Genomic DNA, 22,829 nt, shown 5'->3' with positions numbered 1-22,829 from the left:
TTCCTTAAAATTCCCTTGTCCCCCTGGCTTCACATCTGTGGTCTCTTCTCACACTGCCACTTCTTACTGTGGTGTCTTCCTCACACTTGGTTTTCCCTCCCACCACTCTAAATTCTGTCCATACTTCCACACAAAGAAGAACTTAACCACTTCAGAAAGGCTTCCCCAACTCACTCGGTCTACAGTGATCTCAAGATTTATGAATGGGATGGATGAGGGAAACTTACAAGAATACATATATACGGGGGCCCCTGGGGGGGCTCAGTGGGTTAAAGCCTCTGTCTTTGGCTCAGGTCATGATCTCAGGGTCCGGGGATCGAGCCCCGCATTGGGTTCTCTGCTCAGCAGGGAGCCTGCTTCCCCTCTCTTTCTCTGTGATCTCTCTGTGTCAAATAAATATAAAAAATCTTTTAAAAAATTAAAAAATAAAAATAAAAAAGAGAATATGTGTATATGGAATGTGTATGTAATACATAGGTCTATACCCACATATACATATGCACGTGTTGTTTTGGATCTTAGAACTATTCATCTTTTCGTTTCATAAACATGTATAGGAATTTCCTCCTGAACCAGAAGGATCGCTCCTTGATAGAGGTCCCACTTGCACCTTCACAAGTGTTTTTCTCCACAGCAGCAGCAGCAGCAGCAGCAGCAGCAGAAGCACAATGAGAGATGCTTAGCTTTGGCTTATGGTGAATTATTTTCTTTAAGCAACTGGCAGGCGTGTGAAGTCTGTGTTGTCTGCGGGCTCCTAGCATTCGATTTTAAAAGGCATAGGGCTAATTCTTCAGTATCTTGCAGTTTTCAAACAAACTCATTTCAAGGAGTTTCTGCAAACATGAATGAAAGTGATGGACACTTTAGGATTTCTGTGAGAAGGCACTAAACACGAAAAGCGCCGAGAAAGACAAAAACGGCTCCTTTTGTCTCAGATTTTGACTGTGCTCAGACGGCATCGAGGCTTTTCCCCATTGCTTGGAAGAACCGTACCAAAAGCTTTGGCCATGGGGCACCTGGGTGGCTCAGTGGGTTAAGCGCCTGCCTTCGGTCCAGGTCATGATCTCGGGGTCCTGGGATCGAGCCCTGTGTTGGGTCCCCTGCTCAGCGAGGTTGTCTGTCTCTCCCTCTGCCTCTACTTCTCCCCCAACCCCGCTTGTGTTTGCTAATAAATAAAATCCTTAAAAAACAAAACAAAACCAAAACTTTGGCCTTGGTGGCTGACTCCGAACTCTCTCAGCACCCAGGCGTCCCTCGTACTCCTCCTTCCGGCACTCTTGCCGTGACTGCGGGCACGCACTTTCCCCCATGTCTGTGCTGGGAAATCTGCAACAACTTCTGTCCTACAGGGCATTTCTCAAGTTTTTCTCGGAAGAGATCATGCTCTACCCATGAGCCGTCACCCCTGGGGCTTCTGGTTCTCCATGTTCAAGGGCAGAGGTAAGGGGACAGCCCCAGAATCTGTCGGCATTGTGTTTGAGTCCCCATCCATGAGGGGGTAAATACAGATATACGTGAATGGAGCAGGATGGGGAAAACCATTTCTTAGTTTTGTAACTGTTAATAAAAAGGTGAAAGAATTCTTTTGTTCAAGTCTTATCACTTATGTCTTTTGACAGAAGAGCCTCCTGAGGCTTCTGTCTTTCCATTCATCCCTCCCTGCTGTGTCTTTAAAGCACCCCGTCCAGGGCTGTCTCCTCTAGGCTGACCCACGCCTCCCACTGAAAATACTAAACCACGATGCTTCTCTGGCCTGGCCTCCTCCGAAAGCACTGCCCTGATTTAGTCCCCTCATTACCAAACGCGCATCTCTGTCCTCAGCTCACTGGCCTCTGGCAAGCTCATAGCGTCTCTTCACTTCTCAAAGTGCACTCATTTTTCCCGGAACCCGAGCCACGTTTTATGACTACCTTCTTGTGACTCAACCCCTTGACCCTGCCGTGACTCTTCCGGGGCTTGTGTTCTCCGACTCCAGTATTACTGAACCTCTCTCTATGAAGCAATGACAGATCACTCCCGTCTCGATCACTGTTAACGTTTCCAGCAAGCATTAATAACCTAGGTAGTCAACACATGTGTGGCGCGAACAAAGGATTGCTAGAATGCCATGGAAGATAGGATTAGGCATAGGAATCAGAGAAAGCCAATCCCCGTCTCTCAATTTTTGGAATCATTTTCTGGAAATAATTGTATTGGTCAAGGGCTGAACTTCTGCCGCAGCTGAAATCACGTCCTTCCACTGCTACTGGTAATTATCAGTTCTGTACACGATGCCCAGGTTCCCGACTGCACTGAGCACTTCCTGAGCCGCACCAGCAGACACGCCTGGAGCGGATCCTAGCAGCTCGGCGTTGCACAGAATGCGGCCTCGAGTGTGCCGCCGAGACAGTGACTGTTTGGACCTGGACAGGTGCTCCCCTGTCCCGACCAGGCAACTAACTTAGCAGCATCCCCTGAGTTTAAATGGTTAGCTTCCAACTCCACGATTCCTTTCCCTCTCCAATAACTTTCTAGTCCTGTCCCCAGTGTTTAAGTTTCACCTGTTTATGTATCTTCTTCCACTTTCACCTACATTTCCATCCCAGACCAGAAAACAGAGTGAATCATGGGAATGTTCTCGATTAGGGCTGATGGCCTCAACATTTTCAAATTTTCTGTATGGGACCAAAGTAGGTACCAAGCGGGATATTATCAATGTTCTTCCTTTTTTTAGTAAATAAACCTGGTTTAAACGACAAGAAACGTGACATCTGCTTTAAAGTCTTTATTATCCTGAATACAAAAGACAGAAGTCCTTTAGGATATAACAGAGTTCTTTATGTGGAAACATTATTTTTTTTTTTACAAGTGAAAAAATAAATACCTCTTGGAATAAAGGCTTATATGCTAATATGTGCCATAAAAAAGTAGAGTTTTAATATTTGACAAAATGTCTGTGCAAAGAAACAAATGCATAAACACATTACTGCTACATTAAGGCAATATGAAAAGTATACTCGGAAATCTCAGTAAAGTGACAGTGTAGGTTTCTAGCTTTCACTGAGCTAGTATTGCACCCAATAAGGTCATCTAGGTGTCCCGACGTCCTAGAAAACCCACAAGCTGACCAGCATCCAAAATGCCCCAGTGGGAGTGGAAACTGTGACTAAGAATGTAGAAACAAAGAAATTCAAAACCCCTCAAAGACCTAGGGAGAGGACCACCGGAAGTTAATACTTAAGCACTTACTACCCAAAAAAAAAAAAAAAAAAAAAAAAAAAAAGCATACGATAATCTAAGATACCTACGATAAGGCTATAAAAGGCTTGATGGCTCGGGCAAAAGCAACCCCAGGGGATGAAGCTGGAGTAGAGGTTTTGGGAGAAGTGGGACTCCCCCCCCCCGGGTTCTCCATGGTGAGGCTTCATCTCTGCAGGCAATGCTCTGCTTCCCGAGGAACAGGTGTCCCCTTTTCAATTTCAAAAAAATATCCCACCAACTCAAGAGCCCAAGGAGTGCGGACTGCTCCACAGAAATCTTATAACCAGACTGGTAGCATTTTATAATCGAAAGACTTGGGGGAAAGAGTGCAGGGAGGGGGGAGAGGAAGCCGTGCATACTGAGTTCTCTGCCTGCCACTAGCCAGACCGGTTTATGCCTGACAACCTGGCTGTCAACGTTTTGAAAGTCACAGAATGGACTCTTTGACATCCGTTTGCCTTCCAGTCGTTCTTGAGCAAGTTACAAACACAGAAATGACATTAAAATGACAGTTTCTTTAAGAAAAGTTTCCTATTAAAATGTTCAGAGCTCCACGACCGTACAAAAAGAACCAAGCAAATTCTTAAAACGAATTCTTACAAAATTTGCTGCCACGTAGGAAACTTACCTCGGGATACATCAGGGGACTTCACAACATCTTTCCTAAAAGGTACCCACTTTTTGGCTCTGCTGCCACTTAACTGACATCACAGATCCTACTTATTCCTCTAACTGGATGATGAGAAGATTGAGTCCAGGGAACGTGTCCGTGTCCAGAACTCTTCCCGGCCCCACCACCACCGGCGCGGACTCTACACGTGGTATGTTTTGGCGGGGAGGAAAACTCGATTTGTCCTTTTCTTCCTTTTTTAAATGTTGCATGGCAGATGGGCGCGGCGAGCTTTTTGTTTTCTCCACGATCTATCATTTGTGTAGTTAAGTAGCAGTGCGGTCCGTGGAAACGTGGCATGTCCCGTGAAGGGCACAACCCGTCAGATTACGGTCAGGTTGAGCAGACTGGTGTGGGTCGGCAGATAGACGTGCTGCACGTGCTCCACCCGCGACCTGCAGACCGGACACGACTGCAAGAGAGAAGGGACGTCACTCGTTAGGACGCCTCCGAGGATGTGTGTTCAGGGCTCACGAGCGGCACCTACTCTAGTCCATCTGCTATGTACCTTATGGCCGCGACTATTTCTAGATCTCAAGGGGTAGAGATCTTTGTCGTTTCTCTCTCCTTTTTAAAGATTTTATTTATTTATTTGATACAGAGAGAGAGAGAGAGAAAGCATGCATGAGCAGGGGGAAGGGCAGAGGGAGAAGCAGGCTCCCTACTAGGCAGAGAGCCCGATGCGGGGTTCGATCCCAGGACCCTGGACTGTGACCCGAGCTGAAGGCAGATGCCACACCAACTGAGCCAACCCAGGAGCCCGGATATCTTTGCTTTCCAACAGGTTTGAAAGTCTATACCTTACTAAGGATTCAAAATATTATGAAAAAGTACAAACCGCAGGTAAATTATTAGGTTTTTCATCTCATTCTAACCCAGGCACGACGAGTAAAGTGATTAGCACGAATTCTTGCTGTGTGGTGAGGCTGTGCTCCCTGCAAGGGCAGAGTTGCGACCCTCTGGCAGTGGGATGCAGGGGAGCTGAGACCCTTCCAGAGTCTGGGTGTCCCTGGCTCAGGGGGCTGACCCGGGCCAGGGCGGCTAGACTGATGCCATGTGGCCCATGAACTTGGCTCTGCTCTGAATCCCATGTCACAGCTTCGTATCCCCAGCTGGCTTCTCAGCAAGCATGGCCCTCCCTCAGCCACAGGGGAGCGTTAGGCATGGGGGTCCAACCATGTGAGGGGTCCAACCATGTGGGGGTGGGGAAAGGCAAGTCCTTGACCTACTGTCCCTGAAAAAGAAACTCCTTGTTAGTAACTCATTATCTACTCTCAGGAAGGACAAAGGCGTCCTGCCAGCTCAGTATATAACCATAAAAATAGTTCTGAAATGAGCAGCTTTTGAAGGACTAGATAGTGTTTGGGGCTAATTTTAAAATAAAACCACAGTGACATTTAGCAACCAGTTCTTAGAAATGACATGTTGAAAAGACTATTGTTAGCGGAAAATGTAAGGTGTGAAAAAGAAAAACATACGTGAGTTGCTTTTGTTGATTGTATTAATATTAAAATTAGTTTGACTTGCTACCTAAGAGCCAATCCAGGATGCCCCCTCGAGGCATATGCAGCAATAAGAGGAAATTAATCACAGATAACCACAGCCGACAATCCCTCCACAGAACGGAAAGTGAGCTCTAACTACCGCTTCTCAGATGCTCTAACTACCGCTTCTCAGATTTCTTTTTCCAATATTTTAAGTAAATCATAAAGACACTGCCCCTCAGTGTCAGGAAGTGGGGAGCAATGGTCCTAGCCTCCCGCTCACCCGCTCATGAGATGTTACCGTGGGAGTCTGAGCCTCGTTTCCAGAACTTAGAAAGGGTCTACGATGTAGAGCAAGGACACTGTTGGAAACAGTGCGCTGATCCAGGGTGTTTCTCAAGAGCAGTACCTTTGAAGTCCCCACACAGGAAGCCCCCACCCTGGGGGTGCAGGTGGGGCTGGGCATCCCGGCTCCAACCGGGCAGCCGGCAGGTGCTCACTGACGGTGAGCAGGGGGAGGGGCGGCCGCCGAGCACCCCTCACCTGCAGCTGGGCGGCGCAGCCTTCACAGCACACGGTGTGGCCACAGGGGCAGAAGGCCGAGTTGATCTCCTCCTCACAGCACACCATGCACAGCATGGCCTCCTTCAGCTTGCGCAGCTTCTCCTGCAGCGCCCTGGTCTGCTGGCAGCTGAGGCCCTCACAGCTGGTGCAGTTCAGGCTGCTCTCCGAGGACTTAAGCGGGGAGCTGGGAGGGCTGTGCTCGCTTCTCGACACGAGGTCCACAACGCCGGCATTGTACAGAGCCCTCCTGGCATGGTCATACACCTCCTTTGACGTTCTTTTAATATCGAAGACGTACTTCTTGCCAAGGTTAATATTTTCATTCAGAAACAGAGAGGCCAAGTGGCCCTTCAGGTCTCGGCTGTACTGCATCATGACGGCACTGGTCACCGTGTCACACCTGCAGGGACAGACGGAACGTCCGCTTCAGTACCATAAGCCCCAGTATTCCCATGATTCAGACCTTCCGATGCTACCATGCCTAAGAATGTTCGTGTCAGCAGACATTGGTATTCTTTACTGCGTGCCCAGAAGTAAATTCTTCCAGGGTTATGTGTGTTAAACATTTCCATGATTCTACCTCTGTTTCTCCAGCGTCCCCAGAGGACCTGGGATAAAGCAGCCGTCAATGGAGAGGACAGTGAGCGTGCGCCTCTACCTCCGGGGACAGGAGCTCCAGTCAAAAACAGCTCGTGGCAAGAAAAAAAGGACATGTTCTTCTTTCCTGGCTTTATGCTAAAAATTCCCACCAATTTTCCATTCTGCTCCAAAATTTTTATGTCTATCTTAACAGAAAAAAGGTTAAGAATGCAATTAAATTTCTCAGCCTTAATTTCTCACATATTTGGGTCAAATCACAAGTCTGCTTTAAAGCACCTTCTGAAATGAGGGTTTCGCTAGTGTGGCTAGAAAATCCTTCCTGGGTGCCCAGTAATCGGTGGGTAGCCGCTCTCCCACAGAGACGACTTAGGTCACCCTGCTGGGGAAGAGCAAAGCAGCTGTGGGTCAGGCCCAACGAGGAGGCGTCGTGAAGGAATAAGGTCAGAGAAGCAGGGATGTGTGTGCACAGCTCGTTCCCATGCACGTGCTGTGGGGAGAGTGGGACCATGTTGATAAGGACCCCCGTGCTACAGCAGAGCAGGACCAGTGTTGGAAAGCGGCGGATTTCCTAAGTCCTGCACAAGATCCACGGACACAATGGTACCAGAAACCACAGGGCCCTTGTTGTCACTGAAAACTCGGAGCTGCGGACCGACGCTAAGGTTGTGGGGTACAGGGCGCTACCTGCCTGTAGAAAGCGTGGGTCTCCGTTATTGCTCGGTAGAGCCCGCTGGCCGCCCTGGTGCTGATCATCTTGAACAACAGCACCACGCTGTTCCCAGACTCCTTGGTGACGGTCAAGTACACGTTCTTTCCCGACTGGGTGGCCATCTGCACCACAGGGTAAGCGATCCTGAAAACCCGGGAAGAGAAAAGTGAGCCGGCCCTGGAGGGGAGATCTGTCACGGGATGTGCTCGGGACCCAGCGGGGCAAGCAGATGCTTGGTCTGGGGCTATAAGTAGCCACTGCACTCCCTGCGCAGAAAGGCGTGGGAGAACGGTGTGGAGAGAAGTGCTGCAGTGAGCTGTGTGTGTGTGTGTGTGTGTGTGTAGGTGGGAAGGAGACTTTAACAGCAGTGAACCTTTCTGAAAAATATTAACTCTGCCACATCAGTACACTTGAGTTCATAGTTTAAAAATAATGTAGGGGCACCTGGGGGGCTCAGTTCAGGCGTCTGCCTTCGGCTCAGGTCGTGATCCCAGGGTCCTGGGATGGAGACCCAGGTCAGGCTTCTGGCTCAGAGGGGCATCTGCTTCTCCCTCTGCCTCTGCCCCTCCCCCAGCTCATGCCTGCTCTCTTTCTCCCTCTCAAACAAAATCTTTAAAAAAATAAATGAAATAAAAAAATAATTGAATGGTCATCAACGCCTGAGTAAAATTAATATCCATGCCCAAAATGAAACATCTGATTCCTAAAAGCTAAGAGTCTAGCAAATCCCTTTCTGGTTTGATCTATTTTCCTATGCAGAGCTATAAAGGGATATGCATGCTTTGGGCTCAATAAAAATGTAAGACATAGGTTACCTATTAATTGGGCAGAAGTCGTCTTTGCAAATTGAGATTCCTTCAGGTCCAACTCCAATGAGGAGCTTCTGGCCCTCGCTGTCCCTCACGGAATGCCACTCGATGCCATAGTTTTCCATTGCTGACACGATCTGCAACACCTGGTATTCGGCCGAAGCCTGGCTGGTCCCCTCCAACTCTTTATGCTTCGCAACAATGCTGTAGGACACCAAAAGGGCAGAGAGATATGGAGAGATGAACTGATGTGGACTTTAGAGAGAAATCAGTATCATTTTCACTAGTGAATCATGTGGATGTCAAAAACTCAAAGCAATGTAGCATCGACATTTCATTTATTTAGCAAATTGACTGTAAAATACTTCTGAGGCACCACTCTAGATCCCAAGTGTTCAATATTCAGTAGAAAAAGCAAATGGGGGGCTGCCTGGGTGGCTCAGTGGGTTAAGCCTCTGCCTTCAGCTCAGGTCATGATCTCAGGGTCCTGGGATAGAGTCCTGCATCGGGCTCTCTGCTAGGCGATGAGCCTGCTTCCTCCTCTCTCTCTCTCTCTCTACTTGTGATCTCTCTCTCAAATAAATAAAATCTTAAAAAAAACAAAAAACAAAAAAAACAAGTGGGTATGCCAGACGGGATGAACTGGAAGAATTATGGAAAATCTCTAGAAATATACGTTAAGAAATTTTGCATATAGGAACTCACACAGGTGTCTACACTTACTTTGTAAGTTTCATTGTAAGGGATTGATGAGATCATCTGCAACTGAAGACTGCAGGATTTATTCTATCTGTGGTGGCAGACAGCCTCTAACACAGTCCTTCAAGATCCCCACCTCCTGAGAGTCACACCCTTGTACACTTCCCTTCACCCAAGTGTTGTGTACCAGCTGTGTTAACGGCTGGCTGGATTCACAACTCACTTCTAATGCACAGAACATAGCAGAAGTGATGGGATGTCACTCGCTTCTGAGATTAAGTTCTAAAAGGACTTGGCTTTGGCCTTGGGTGTTCCCTCTTGCTCTGACTGATGGCTTGTCCTGGGGGAAGCCAGCTACCATGTTATGAAACAGCCCCCCGGAGAGGCCTGTGTGGTAAGGGAGGAAGGCCCTGCCAACACACCACGTGAGTCAACCTGGAAGGAGACCCCTCTTTCGGTTGAGCCTTTGGATGACAATGAACTCCACCAACGGTTTGCCTCATGTAAGATCGTGGAGAACCCAGTGGGGCCACAGCTGGGTTTCTGACCCACAGCAGGGAGAGATACTTTTTGTTGCTCTAAGTCCCTAAGTCTGGGGTAACTTACTCCCCAGGAATATGTAACTAAGACACCTTAGGTCTCTTGGTTTAATCCTTGCTGGGACGAAGAAAATACCAACATACGTGATAGACTTTTGAAGGAATCTGTATCCTTCAGAGGTCAAGAGATTTTAAAAATTCATCTTCCATAGCATTTTATATAAGGGCATTGATTTAGGTGGATTATGTCTGGTATCTGTAAATTTCTCAAAGAAAAGACTAAGAATCTTTGGAAAATAACTGGCTAAATTGGGCAATGGCCTAGTCTTAGCCTCACCAATTATCCGTACAGAGACCGTAGATCCATTTTCTTCAGGAAATACGGATAAATTCACTAGCTGTATGAACACGGTTACCCCAAGGCAGCCTCACCTGTTCAAGGTGGTGCTGGAGAGCTCCTTGGCACACAGTTCCTCGTAGCTGTACTTGGCCGTGTTCTGATTGTAGTCTCCAAACTTGGTCTGGGCCAAGAGGGCGCTGAGCTCCACTGCCTGCTCCGGGGAGCACTGGAGGTGGCCGGCCAGGAGGGTCTCCTTGATGTGCAAGAAGAAGATATGCCTGCGGAGCCATGAGAGAAGGAGGTCATCCCGGGGACGAGCTTGATATCAAGCTTAACCTGCTTAGCAATTCCATAAACCGTTTTAGGTAAGGGAAACACAGTAATTTAAAAAGCTACCCTGAAAATGCTTGCCAGTAAAGAGCTGTTTTTGTTTTTTAAATCATGAGTATTAAGGCAACATAAGTGTAAGAACTTAAGTTTCTCTGGAATAAAATGTGTAACCGAGACAAAAACAAATCAAATTAAGACAAATCCAGCAACATTCAAGTTATCAAATATAAAATAACTTCACACAAGTTTCTGCATTCAATTAAAAAAATTTTAAAGAAATCATTTTGAGAAAAACTTGATCTCGATGTGGACTTGATATCTTAGCTCCTCACCTTTATTCAAATGACCCTCAAATCTCTAGTTTGCCCCAACTTCTCTAAGCATGATATTCAAATGTCAAATATAGACACCTCCACTGGATATTCAGGATCCTAATTTCACTTTGTTCAAAACCAGACTCATCACCTTTCTTCCCAAATGCTCTTTTTCTCCCAGTAGAAACCTGAGGCTTATTTGTTATTTTACCCATAGACCCACTTTCAACATTTTGTTTTATTTCTACCTACTTTCTATCTCTGCAAACTTTTTAAAGTCAGTTGTAGTCTCCGTATTATTACCTCCTATGTCCTACTTGTGTCTCTCGACTGAGAATTTACACTCTCCCCCAAGCCGATCTCTCTAGACTCTGCTAATCCACCTTCCAAGCTACTTGCTTCTGGGATACGTTTGCCATTTGTCTGCTCAAAAACTCTTCAAGGGATCCCAACTGTTTGCCAAGGAAGCATGCTATTGGCATGAATCCAGCTTCCGTGGGTCTGGCCCCCAAGGTTCAGCCACATGTCCCATCATTCCCTCCACCAAGTATGCCCCGAGGAAAGGGACGATTTCTCTTCCTGGGAAGACCTCCCATGTTCATGTCCTCGTGTCTCTGGTCTTGGCTGCTCCCTACGTCCTGGGGGGCATTTTTCCTGTCCCCTCACTGAGATACTTTTTCATCCACATCATGTGCAAACTGTTTATTTCTCTATCACAGTATTTGAAGTTAACTTTTACAGTTAGCTGCACATTAGCTGACTTCTCAAGTGTCTCGAGCACCAGAGAGCCTTGTGAATGGATGTAAAACCCCACATCGTCTGCCGACCCCAAGTTCCATTCCATTTGTGCCTGTCCTAACTGCATACACTATTACATGCTACGTTTCCTATAAGGTGTGTCAGACTCAGAAACTCCCAGGAAATGCCACCTACATTGCCCGTTAATCCAGACTGCCCAAGATTCCGACAGAGTATCTAAAACCACCACAGACAGACCAGCCTAGGTTATAAAATTTGACTCTGGCAAACGTACGGGTATAACCTTCCTTTAATGACTTGTTATAGCTTTTCAAACTTGCTTAAATACCACAATATTCCTCCCACTAACAAATGAGTTACGACCAACAATAAATCTCTGACACTGCTCTGAATACAGCTCATACGCCCAGCTTCCCGCTTGTGCTGGATACCCTGATTCCAGTCCTCAACAGTGCTTTTTTCTTTTTCTTTTTTTTTTTTTAAGTTTTTATTTACTTATTTATTTGACAGAGATCACAAGGAGGCAGAGAGGCAGGCAGAGAGAGAGGAAGAAGCAGGCTCCCTGCTGAGCAGAGAACCCGATGCGGGACTCGATCCCAGGACCCCGGGATCATGACCTGAGCTGAAAGCAGAGGCTTTAACCCACTGAGGCACCCAGGTGCCCCATCAACAATGCTTTTATTTATATACTAGTCCTATGTCTGACATCCTAGGTAGAAGGGACACATGAGCAATATAAGAGAAGCCGGACTAGAAGTACAAGGGGGAGGGGCCCTCTGGACAGTCTCATACCATCAGGCAGACAAGAACCACTAATCTTCCTTTAAGAGATGTTTAAGTTCAACGTTTTGTGTGTTCTAGAAAGATAAAGAAATGTTTAAAGTTATCAGACTCTGACAAATACGGCAGGTTTTTCTGGACTCAAAGCCCCAATGACGAAATCACGGTAAGAATGCCTAAGAGCACGGAAAGAAGATAAGCACGGTTTTTATTAACCCAAACATCTGTTAAAGTATTTTTGACACCACTCAACTGAAAAGGTGGTCCCTACTGGGGCAAAGAAATAACCACAGAAACAGCTTGTTTTCAAATAGCTATCCGAGCAGTGGGGGCTCGCACTCCCGTGAGATCGTGGTGGTACAAACACCGCTTCAGCTGTCTAAGGCTTTCTCACAGGCTGTTCAGTAAATTTCATCTTGGTGGACGTAACCCTGTCTCTGTTCTCACGGGAGGGCCAACAGCTGGACGCAAAACTCTGAACACATGGGGATGGTAAAGAAGAAATTACAGGCTGAACGAGTATAAGGGCATCACCACAAACCAAGTCTTCTCCATGTAAATACTGCTCAGGTATCTTTTAACTTCTTTATATTAACCTAGAGACTAGTTCTCTGTTGCATGAGTGACGTTGCACCTCCAAGAGGCTCAAAATCGATCCAAGTTCTCTTTCTGAACTATCCACGCCCGCTCCTAGAGAGGCGGCTGCCGGAGTCAAAGGCAAAGGAGCAGGAACAGAATAGGAACAGGTGGACAGGGGTCCGAGACCACATGCGGCTCTTTTCTCAGCCTGTGGGTCAGCATTTCAAAAGGGGAGCAGCAGAAGGACAACTGGCCTTTTCTATGTACCCCCTCTAGGCTGGACGGCAGTGCATACCCTGTGAGTAGAACAGTCCTCCCCTTCCCCGCTAGGTGAACTTGCTGATAGGGCCCTTCCAGGACCATGACCTGTATTCTGCAGTTTCATGGCTATCAGGGAATCTTTTCATTTGAAGTCAACAAATATTTGTCATTTATTGTCTCTGTGCCAAGCCGTACCCTGGGGTCACAGGGTGAACCGATCTGATAGATCCTTTTTACGCGGAACAGGTGGGCCTTTAGCATGAAGGAATGATGCCCTACTGCGGTAACTCCTCAAAATGGTTTTTGGGGGACGCGTTGATGCTCTTGAGGAGAACAAGACAAGAAGCAATGACCACAAGGGTCACCAGCTGCGGTGAGCCACCAGCAGACTATTTCATGCCCTCTTCCCAACAGGGACGGTGGCACACAGCTCGGAGACACATTCCAACAAGGAATCCAGTGATGGCTCAAGTGTTCGCAGGGTGATTTTGAATCAAACACTTTTTTTTCCTATTTTCTCTTGAACCATTTGCTCTGTAACTATCTACTTCATGGACTAGCCCCCGCCATCCCTTTTTGTAAAATGGGCGAAAGGTTACCGATCATATCAAAATAAGCAGAGGTGAGCAAAGAAGTCATACCTGCAATGAAATTGTTTAGGATTTTGTTTACTTGAGAGAGAGTAGAGAGAAAAAGAGAGAGCACACCAGCAGGGGGAGGGGCAGAGAGAGAAGCAGGCTTCCCGCAGAGCCAGGAGCCCAGTGCAAGGCTTGACCCCAGGACCCTGGGACCATGACCTGAGCCGAAGGCTGTTGCTTAACTGACCGAGCCACCCAGGCGCCTCATTGAAAATTTTTTTTAACTAAAGATCAAAAGTGGTTGACATCTCTCATTGGCTTTAGGCTACGTGCTAGAATCACAAACATAAAGAAAGTCTTTGGGGAAAAAAAATTCTTTGTCTTAAGCAAATATCTGTGAATATGTCCTGAGACAAATGCTCAAACTGAATTTTCTAAACATTCTTCTGGCTGCGTGATTCCTCAAGTTTTACTCAGTTATTAAGCAAATGAATTCCATCAATATGCGGATCAGTCTGGAGGCTCAAAGCGAAACATTCCAGCTCACTTGGGTCTTTGCATCAAGGGTACAAATGAATTCACCCCTGCTGTGTCATTATGGAAGATTTTAAAAAATGGAATAAATATTAAGGAGATGTCATATTCTAATTAAAAAAAGTCACATATCCTTAAGACATTTTTGTTTCAAAGTCCTTCGAATTTCTTCTACTTTAAAAATTAATGTCTTTCCATAGCTTTAAGGAATAAAGTGAGTTCATTTAAGAACTGTGAACAGAGAACTGTCCTCTGAACACCGGCTTGTCTTGTAAAGAAATCACCTAATAATCAAAGCAGAACTTTTTGGCAAATCGACAGGGATCGCTGACCTGCCCATCACAGGGGGGTTATACTCAATCACTGCCATCTGGTATCTTCCCGGTGACATCATTGTGAAGAACTTTCTGTGACACAAATGTAAATCAACTATATTCACATTTGCTGTTAGACTCTACATTGGAGTAACAAGCCTAAAGCATCTTTAAAATGGCTAAGAAGTGATTTTTAAAAACTCTCCAATGCCAACAACTGAACAGTGTCTTTCCCCCAGACCTGACTGACCCTGGCCAGTGATGCCCGTGTGTCTCTCACCCAGTCAGAGCCCCTCTGAGCTCCCCCACGTGCCTGCCTCAGGCCAGTGAGCCAGTTCACCACATGCATTTATTTTAAACCAAGCTCCAACTGCTGAGCTATATTTAAAAACCATCAAATTAAAAAAAAAAAAAAGAATTACTATACATTTTTTGTTTCAGGTCTTAAATTCCGCTGAAATAAAAATCAGTTCATGACAGATCCTAGGCTTCAGTGTAAAAGCTAAAACTGTAACAACTCTTAGACACATGTGAGGGTATCTCCATCCCTTGGGCAGTAGGCAAAGATGTCTCAGGACACAGTAAGAATCATAAAAGAGAAACATGGGTAAGTCAGACTTTACCAAAATTAAAAATTTCTACTCATCAAAAGGGATTAAAAAAACAGGCAAGGGGCGTCTGGGTGGCTCAGTTGGTTAAGTGTCCGCCTGCAGCTCAGGTCATGATCTCAGGTCCTGGGATCAGTCCCACATGGGGCTCCCTGCTCAGCAAGGAGCCTGTTTCTCCCTCTGTCTCTGGCCCTCCCCCTGCTTGTGCTCTTTCTCAGTAAATAAGAAAATCTTTTTATTTTTATTTTTTTATTTATTTGACAGAGAGAGACACAGCGAGAACACAAGTAGGGAAAGTGGGAGAGGGAGAAGCAGACTTCCTGCTGAGCAGGGAGCCCGATGTGGGCCTTGATCCCAGGACCCCGGGATCATGACCTGAGTTGAAGACAGACGCTTAATGACTGAGCCACCCAGGCTCCCCAATAAATAAAAAAACTTAAAAAAAAGAAAAGAAAAGAAAATGGGCAAGCCACAGGAGAAAATACATTTACAAAACACGTCTCTGACAAAGAACTGGTACATAGCAGAATCTGCATGGACCAAAAACTCAGTAAAAATGGGTAAATGATGAGTATAGATACTTCACAAAAGAATATGTAGGAAAGGCCAATAAGCACATGAATGAAGTATTTAACATTATTAATCAAAAGAGACCTATCATTTTGTCGTATGTAAATATCTTACCAAAATATCTTATCAAAAGGGGAAAAAAAGAACTGTAGACAAATGCAGAGTTCTACTTAACGATATGCATACTGAAGTCTTTAGGGGGAAGTGTACTTACCCAAAACTTAGTTTGAAAAACATTAAAAAACAAACTTGTGATAAAGCAAATGTATTAAGCTGATTAAACTATAATAGTAGAATTTAGATCAGGATATTGGCTGTTCACTGTAAAAATCTTCAACTTATCTACATGTTTGAAAATATTTATAGTAAGAGGCTCAGTAAATAACATTCATGGAAATCCTTTTGGTCATGGTTCAAAATTCGAATGCACAGCTACCTATCTTAAAATGAACTATCAAATCTACTACACTCCATGGAAGGCTTGTGATTGAGAAGCTGTCAGGACCAAATAATGACCAAGTCAGGTCTCTATTCAGCTTAAGGAAATCCTTCTCAAAGCCGAAAATGGGAACCATAGAACAAATTTGTTCTTCCTCAGATTCCAAAGCAGTTAAAAGACACAGGGTTGTTGGTAGGGCAGAAAGGGAAGGGAAACCTCCTATCTTAGAAGTGATTAACAGAAGCATGAGATCTGCACTTGGAAAAAATAGGATTACTAACTCACAACAGATACCTGACCCAGGCAAAGAAAAACCCAGGTCATCCCGCAGTTTAAATGTGTTCCCTACATTATCTTTCCCAATGGTTTGGATTGTGGGGAGTGCTATTAGATCCAGGAGAGTTCTAGAAACAGGCTACAGTGGGGCATGACTGAAAGAGGACCTCATTCGCCTAGAGCTGTGTCTCTCTGGGCACCCTGAGTCTGACTCTATATGCCATCTAAATAGTCCACTTTTAGTTCAAATGACAGATTTAAAATTAAAAGTTCATTTTGGTTACATAAAAAATCAATTTCTTAATGTTCTTTGGAAACTTCACACAAATATACAAGTATGAAAAATTCATAAAGATACTTGAACGTGTCTAGACGGGAGATCTGTGGCTAAAATAAATATATAGTCCTATAAACATCCTATACTCTGCGCAAAAAGAAAGACTCAATAGTTAAATTAGAATTCAGAAATCTAAATACTTTCTGAAAACAGTAGCAAAGTCTGCTTTTCTTTCCTGGAGCCTGTTTTGTCCTTGGTCATACAAAAAAAGAAAAAGAAAAGGAATGTGTCATTCTACTCTTTGGCATAGAGTTGATATGAAAAACACAGTGACACCTTTACAGCAGATAAATATTGCTGCAACAGTATCTACAGAACATACCCACTCTGAACCCCACAAAGCTAAATTACGCTAAGCAGGCTTTACGAACAGTGACAACGTACTGAAAAATTTTGTACATGATTACAGGTCCTGGCTAGGATCCATCTGATTTGGTTTGAGCACCTTTTTAAAAATATTTTATTTATTTATTTATTTGAGAGAGAGAAAAAAAGCACCAGAGCAGGGCGGGTCAGAGGGAGAAGCAGACTCTCCACCAGGCGGGGAGCCCAATGTGGGACCTGATCTGGAGACTCAAGGATCATGACCTCAGCTGAAGGCAGACTCTGCCCATGGTTGCATCTGGCACTTGCTTTGTGGATTCAATGAGGCCATCTTCCCTGGATTTTGACATCCAAGTGATTTTTTGCTGGGAGAAAGGGGGCACATGGTTCAGTAAGTACTTAGAACCTACAGACTAGCTGAAAATTAGATTAAGAGAGCCTCTTGCTTGAAAACTATCTGAATTTCATAAATGGTCCAGGCAAGTGGTAGCTCATTTTAGATGAGAACTAATAGCCACAGTAAACAAAAGGCTAGGAGTGGGGTAGAAAGAGTGAAGGAAGGAAGCAAAAGAATGCCGAGCACGGAGAAAATTCTTAACAGATAGTAATCAATACAAAACATTTTTTAATGTTGAGATTTCTTTTAGATTGTCTCAAACTTTTCAGTTGATAGAAGCAAACTGGTAAACGTTTCACTAGCTGTAAGAAAATTTATATTATGAATATCTGTTAACCCCATTTTTATTTCTAATTTCTTAATTCATGGATTCAACAAATGTTTATGCACCAGACACCTGGTAGACTCTGGAGATACAATGTTGATCAGCCCCCTGTTTCACGGAATTTAAATTATTAGAGTAGCTGACAATAAACAAATTGTCACATAAGTAAATGGTAGTGTTACACGCTCATTAGATGCTATAAAGAAAAGCTACATGATGCCTTGGGACAGTGCAGTCTCCTGGGCAGACCCAGCAAAGGCTTTCCCAAGGAGCAATGGAGGACAGCGGGATTTAATGACTGGAGTCAAACCCGGCACACCACTGGCTCGCACAGCTGAAATCTTGATAAAATTCAACGTTCAGGATTACAGCATTTCTCTGAACATGTAGTTCAGGACTCCTGGAACCCTTGTACTGAGGCTGATTTCTGGGAAAGAGAATTCAGGTGTTGATGAGTCTTAAGAACGTGTGGGAGGGCCCCTAGCAAAGATGACAGAACTCTGCTAAAATGTAGCAAAGTCAAGAGAAACAAAGATTTTATTGGCAGTGGGCGGTATAATCACCATCTCTGAAGATGAAGCATGTAATTCTCAAATCTCTGGCTTTGAAAATGTTGACAAAATCTGGTCTCAATTGCTGTGAATAACTGAGAGACTTTAAAAGGCAAGAATTTCAAAGATCATTATTATTTCAGATCTACCTCCAGAATACACTGGTTTCACTTTTAGTTTTTAATGCACAGCATGGCAAACATCTGCCGAATATACCTGCTTGTTTCTGCCTCTGAAATGACCAGCTGAGTCTGAACCAGACTCTCTGGTTACTTTCCAGACACCCCTTCCCCCGCAAACCTGCCACCACCTTCAAAGCCAAACATAATAATCTGGGTAAAGAACCAAATCTAAAATTAGGCCAAATCAGAGACCATATTAACTGTATCAATCTAAGCAGACACTTGATATGGTTTCTCTTCCTTCATTTTTTTTTTGGGGGGGCAGACCTTCTGAAAAATATATTTAGGAAAACATTGAGGAAAATAAGATAGAGAGGAAGCAGAAGCAAAGGAAAAAAAATTACTGCTAGAAAGGATTTTTAGAGACAAACTCTTCCTGGGCTTTCAAATTGAGAAGAACTCTGGTAGTTGGGGGCAGAGCTGTACCTAGAAAGCAGCACTTCTGCCCCCCTCCCCTCCCAACTACTCTCCTGTTACCAACAGGCCTTCCTGTGGCTGCCTCCTTAATCTGATGCAAACTAATACATTCACTTGCCCCCACTTTGACCAGCTCTACCGTGAGTAGGCCATTTATGGCCTACTGAGACCAATTTGGCCAGGATAGTTCAGAACCATTTAATAAACTATCCAAACACTTTCAGTATACTAAATATCCCCTCCTGACTTGACTTTGAGATGGTAGAAAATCACAGCTCGTAACTGGACTGGCAGACCTGGGTTTACAGACCATGTAAACAGATCTACTTTATTTTCACAGGAGTTCATATAAATATTTTATAACGAATTATTACACATCAAAAAGTTTACCAACTAGTTTTATCTGACTGACATGACGTGAGAGAAAATCAGTATTTTTGCTCCAGAGTTACATGCACATAAAAACAAGGCTAATTGTAACTATACTGGATCCAGCACAACTTGTGATCCTAATAAAAAGGTACAAATGTTAATTACAATCACTTTAGTTACTAAAGCAGAATGCTCTATGCTTTAGGTGGCATTTTCTTCAAATTCTGTATTTTGGACAACCCCATGAAAAACCAGTAAAATTCACCAATATTTTAAAAGCAAATCAAATGCTTAGGTCACGCTAACTTTTTGATAAGATTTCAAAGGGAACTGGAGTCAAACATTACCTAGGTAACTAGGTATATATTCTCTGAGTGCTATTAAGCATGAATCTGAAGCGTTAAAGTCAACTGAGTCAACAAAATATGAAATTTCTAACTCAGAATATCTCTCTTTCTTGCATGGATAAAATGGACTTAATAATGGTTATTAACTCAATTGCAGAAAGCACAGGTAAAGACCATCCAGTGGCAAACTTTAAAGTCTATAATCATTCATAACACCATTGGGTCACGCTATTATGACTGCAGCCATTGTTCAAATGAGATGTAGTTGGTCCTCAAAGCTTCTGCAGATTTAAAAAATAAAGCTGTAACATCAAAATAGATTTGCATCCAGAGATCTGCAAAGGATTGCAAAACTACGCAATGAAAATTCCAATATGTTGTAGTGTGTGTGTGTGTGTGTGTGTGCGCGCATCCTTTTCTTTTACTTGACTCCAAGTTATCACACTGAAGTGCAGGGTGAAACTTTCATGAATCAGCCTTAAGTTAAAAAACAAACCAGCAAACAAACAGCACCTATTCTGATTAATATAAACAGCTAAAACAATCTTAAACATTCAATTATGTGAATATTTTGCAAGACACTTTCAGGAACACTAAGAATGCAATATACTAGCTTGCCCAGAGACAAATTGAACATTTCCCTTACCCTTTAATAAAGTTCTGTAACAAGGAAAAGGAGACATTTCAAATTCAAATGAAGAGTATTTCAAAATGTTTCTATCGGTCCTTCAGTAGAGGACGAAAAAAAATGACATGCTAACAACTCTTAACGGATTTTGCTCACTTATCTTTACACTCACATTTTTCATGTGCATGGCAAATTTCCAAACCAAAGGATTATGAAAAAATATTAGAACTCAGATCCAAAGTTTGTTATTTTTAAAAGTCGTTTTCTTTTTCTTTCGTTCTTTTTTTTGTACCATGCTGCTATATGATTTAGATCTCTTACATTTCAGCGATAAATACTGAATGCCAGTTACTTAATTTGGCTCATCTTTGAGAAGTATTATAGTCAGTCCAGGGGAGAAAGAATATTCTGTTTGAAAAAGGAAACAACATGCTCCGGTGGTCTACCATGGCTGGTGGTTTTCTAGAAGTAAAGAGATGAATTCAACAACCTAATCATGTGTTATTTATCTATAGGTTGGAGTTCGATTACACCGGCCTTACAAAGTTCTCTTACCAAGTACACAAGAAACTTAAAAACTTCTACAATTCTGCTCTGAGTCAGACAGAGCTCTTTGCTGCATATTGTAATCTGACACTAGGCAGAAGTTGACTAAGTTTAAGTAACCCAAGAGGAACTGTTTCCTGCTTTCTGTTAGAACGGTCTACAGTGACCTGTAGTAACACAGCTGAGGCAGAGGTTACTATCGGGCATTGTATGTCGCTATCAGGAAGTCAGTTGGGGTTTTAACCTTTTTTTTTTTTTTCTGCGTTGTGGCACTGATCCCGAGTGTTTGTAAGTATTCAACCCTGCTGCCTCGTTGTTTACAAGACAAGAAAAACCTCAAGACCTAGAAAATGCCCCACAGGCCGACTGGGCAGCTCCCTGTTCACCTCAAAAGAAGGGCTGGGCCGTGGAAAACTTCTCAGTTACGAACCAGCTCACTCTGTATTACACCATTTGCCTGTGAACATCGCTGGGGAAGGACAACGGCCCTTTCTAAATGGAATCAAAGGTCTATCTGACATTGGTTTATTTCGGTGTCACTTTACCTAGTCTGCTCCTGTAAGATGAGATGAGGCTCCACGAAGAACTTGACTCTCAGTTTAAGCCGGTAAGGGGCTAGCCCATCCATCTGCTGGGAGATCCGATTTCTCAGATTTAGCCATAAACTTTCACCTTTGCTACCCGTAAATTGCAGTCCAAAATAATCAACTTCTATAATTCCCAACCGCCTGCACACCTAGAACAAAAATGAAGGCAACAAGGATGAGGAGATGGTTCATGGAGTCCAAGCAAACCCAAGGACACCATCTGGGTCTAAGATTCCTGCCTGCTTTTCAACAAAGTTCAACGAAGGTATTACAGTGCCTGTTTTAAGCTGTAAGAACAAAGTTCTAAGATCCCGGTGTTGCTAAACCAATAGAGAGGCTTGTGCTTCCTTTATCACCCAGGACACTGTCCTCTGCAGTAGAGAAAAAGATGTCCTCAAAAGCAGCCTTCCAGAAAGGCTGAGGAAGGGAATCTACAGGGTATTTTCCCTCTTATTCCAATCACTGGAATTTCCTCCACCAGCACAATCTGCACAGCTGATCTGGCAGATTATCTGGACAATTTTAACCATCTGGACTCCAAAAAAACAAACACATTGAGGAAACACGCCACAAGTGTCAGCTAAGCTTGTTACAAGAGGTTTTGCAAACATCTCAGGTCTAGGCGGTGTGAGGGCACAGCTTTCCACTTGAGATCAAATTTGCTGTCTGTCCTACCAACACGCACTGTTTCGAACCATTCTTCTCGACTCCTAAGGAAATGCGTGCTTTAAAGGCAGCAGAGTGCATGACCAAAACCCACGGTCCTCTCGATCCCCGCAAACGGGGAGGTGCAGGTGAACGGTCCATTTGAGAAGCAGCAGGAGACGAGGGCCCCGCTTGTCTGCCAAGCAACCCCAGGGACCTGCGACCGCCAGCAGCCACCTCATCTCAGGGCTCAGCTGGCGCTGCCAGACCCCGCGGGGACCCGACAGGAGGCATCATGCACACACCTGCGGCAGGTGTGCTGGGCCGCCTTCTTCCGGGAAAGTGCGGGGTTTTGGGGGGCAGGGGGGCAGGCCCGCCGCGCGCGTCCTCTGCAGCCCCCCCTCCCACGCGCTCGCAGCCTGCAGGGACCGCGTGCCCCACGGCCGCGCGGAGGAGGGGGCGCGGGGCCGAGCGCCTGGGACGCGCTCCCCCCCGGCCGCCGCCGCAGCGCCGCCCGCCCCCCGGCAAGCCGCGCTCCCCGGAGCCTGGCGCCGCCGCGAGGCCCCTCAGCCTCGGGGGACCAGCCGACCCCCACCCGCGCCTGCCCCCCCCCCCGTCGTCACCTGGTTGAGGCAGTCCTCGCCGTTGGCTTTCGCCTCCACCTCCACCTCCATCAGCACCGCGTCCGGCCTCGTCACATAGCACAGCATGGCTGGGGCCGCCGCTGCTGCCACAGCCGCCTCCTCTTCGGTGCGCGCGGGGCTGCCGCCTCGCCGCGGCTCACACCCAGCCCCGGGCTCGGCGAGGCTGGCCCTCGGGAGGCTGCAGCGCCGCAGTCCGCTGCCCCGCGCCCCGCGGCCCCCGCGCCCTCCTCCCCGCCACCCCCTCGCCAGCCCGCCCGCCCGCCCGCCGGCCGCCCGGGTCTCCGCGGCGGCGCCGCACTCCAGCAGCCCGACTGCCTGCGGCGCGACAGGGACTCCTCTGATATAGTGGCCCCGCCCCCTCCGGCTGGGCCCCCCGCCAATCACGGCGGCCCCGCCCCTCCGCCGCCGCCCGGCCAGCCAATAGCGGCGCCGGCTCGGCCGCGGCCCGACCTGCCAGCGCGGGCCGAGTTCTCCCCGCCGCCCCGCGAGGGGGCCGCCTGCGGACGCCGCGGGCTGCGGGAGGAGGGCGGC

At 45.7% G+C, this 22,829-nt stretch overlaps 1 protein-coding gene across 3 annotated transcripts; it reads right to left on the bottom strand.

Moving 5' to 3' along the window:
* Nucleotides 1-2,749: 2,749 nt before the first annotated feature.
* Nucleotides 2,750-22,567, bottom strand: LOC101675637 (myosin regulatory light chain interacting protein). 3 transcript variants are annotated; one of them, XM_045085048.1, is made up of 7 exons: nucleotides 22,278-22,566; nucleotides 20,968-21,053; nucleotides 9,747-9,932; nucleotides 8,083-8,280; nucleotides 7,247-7,411; nucleotides 5,938-6,358; nucleotides 2,750-4,322 (listed from the first exon to the last, which is right to left on the bottom strand). In XM_045085048.1, the coding sequence occupies exons 1-7, from the start codon at nucleotides 22,362-22,364 to the stop codon at nucleotides 4,233-4,235; spliced, it is 1,233 nt and encodes a 410-aa protein (XP_044940983.1). In that variant the 5' UTR covers nucleotides 22,365-22,566; the 3' UTR covers nucleotides 2,750-4,232. The 3 variants fall into 3 exon arrangements, with proteins under 3 accessions (XP_044940983.1, XP_044940982.1, XP_044940985.1); XM_045085047.1 differs by having other exon boundaries at nucleotides 20,968-21,158; nucleotides 22,278-22,565; XM_045085050.1 differs by lacking the exon at nucleotides 7,247-7,411 and having other exon boundaries at nucleotides 20,968-21,158; nucleotides 22,278-22,567.
* Nucleotides 22,568-22,829: the final 262 nt, after the last annotated feature.

Source organism: Mustela putorius, unplaced genomic scaffold (assembly GCF_011764305.1).
Source record: "Mustela putorius furo isolate JIRA1106 unplaced genomic scaffold, ASM1176430v1.1 tig00000831_pilon_pilon_pilon, whole genome shotgun sequence".
In the NCBI taxonomy this organism is placed as follows: domain Eukaryota; kingdom Metazoa; phylum Chordata; class Mammalia; order Carnivora; family Mustelidae; genus Mustela; species Mustela putorius.
This window is presented reverse-complemented; position numbering and strand designations above follow the sequence as displayed.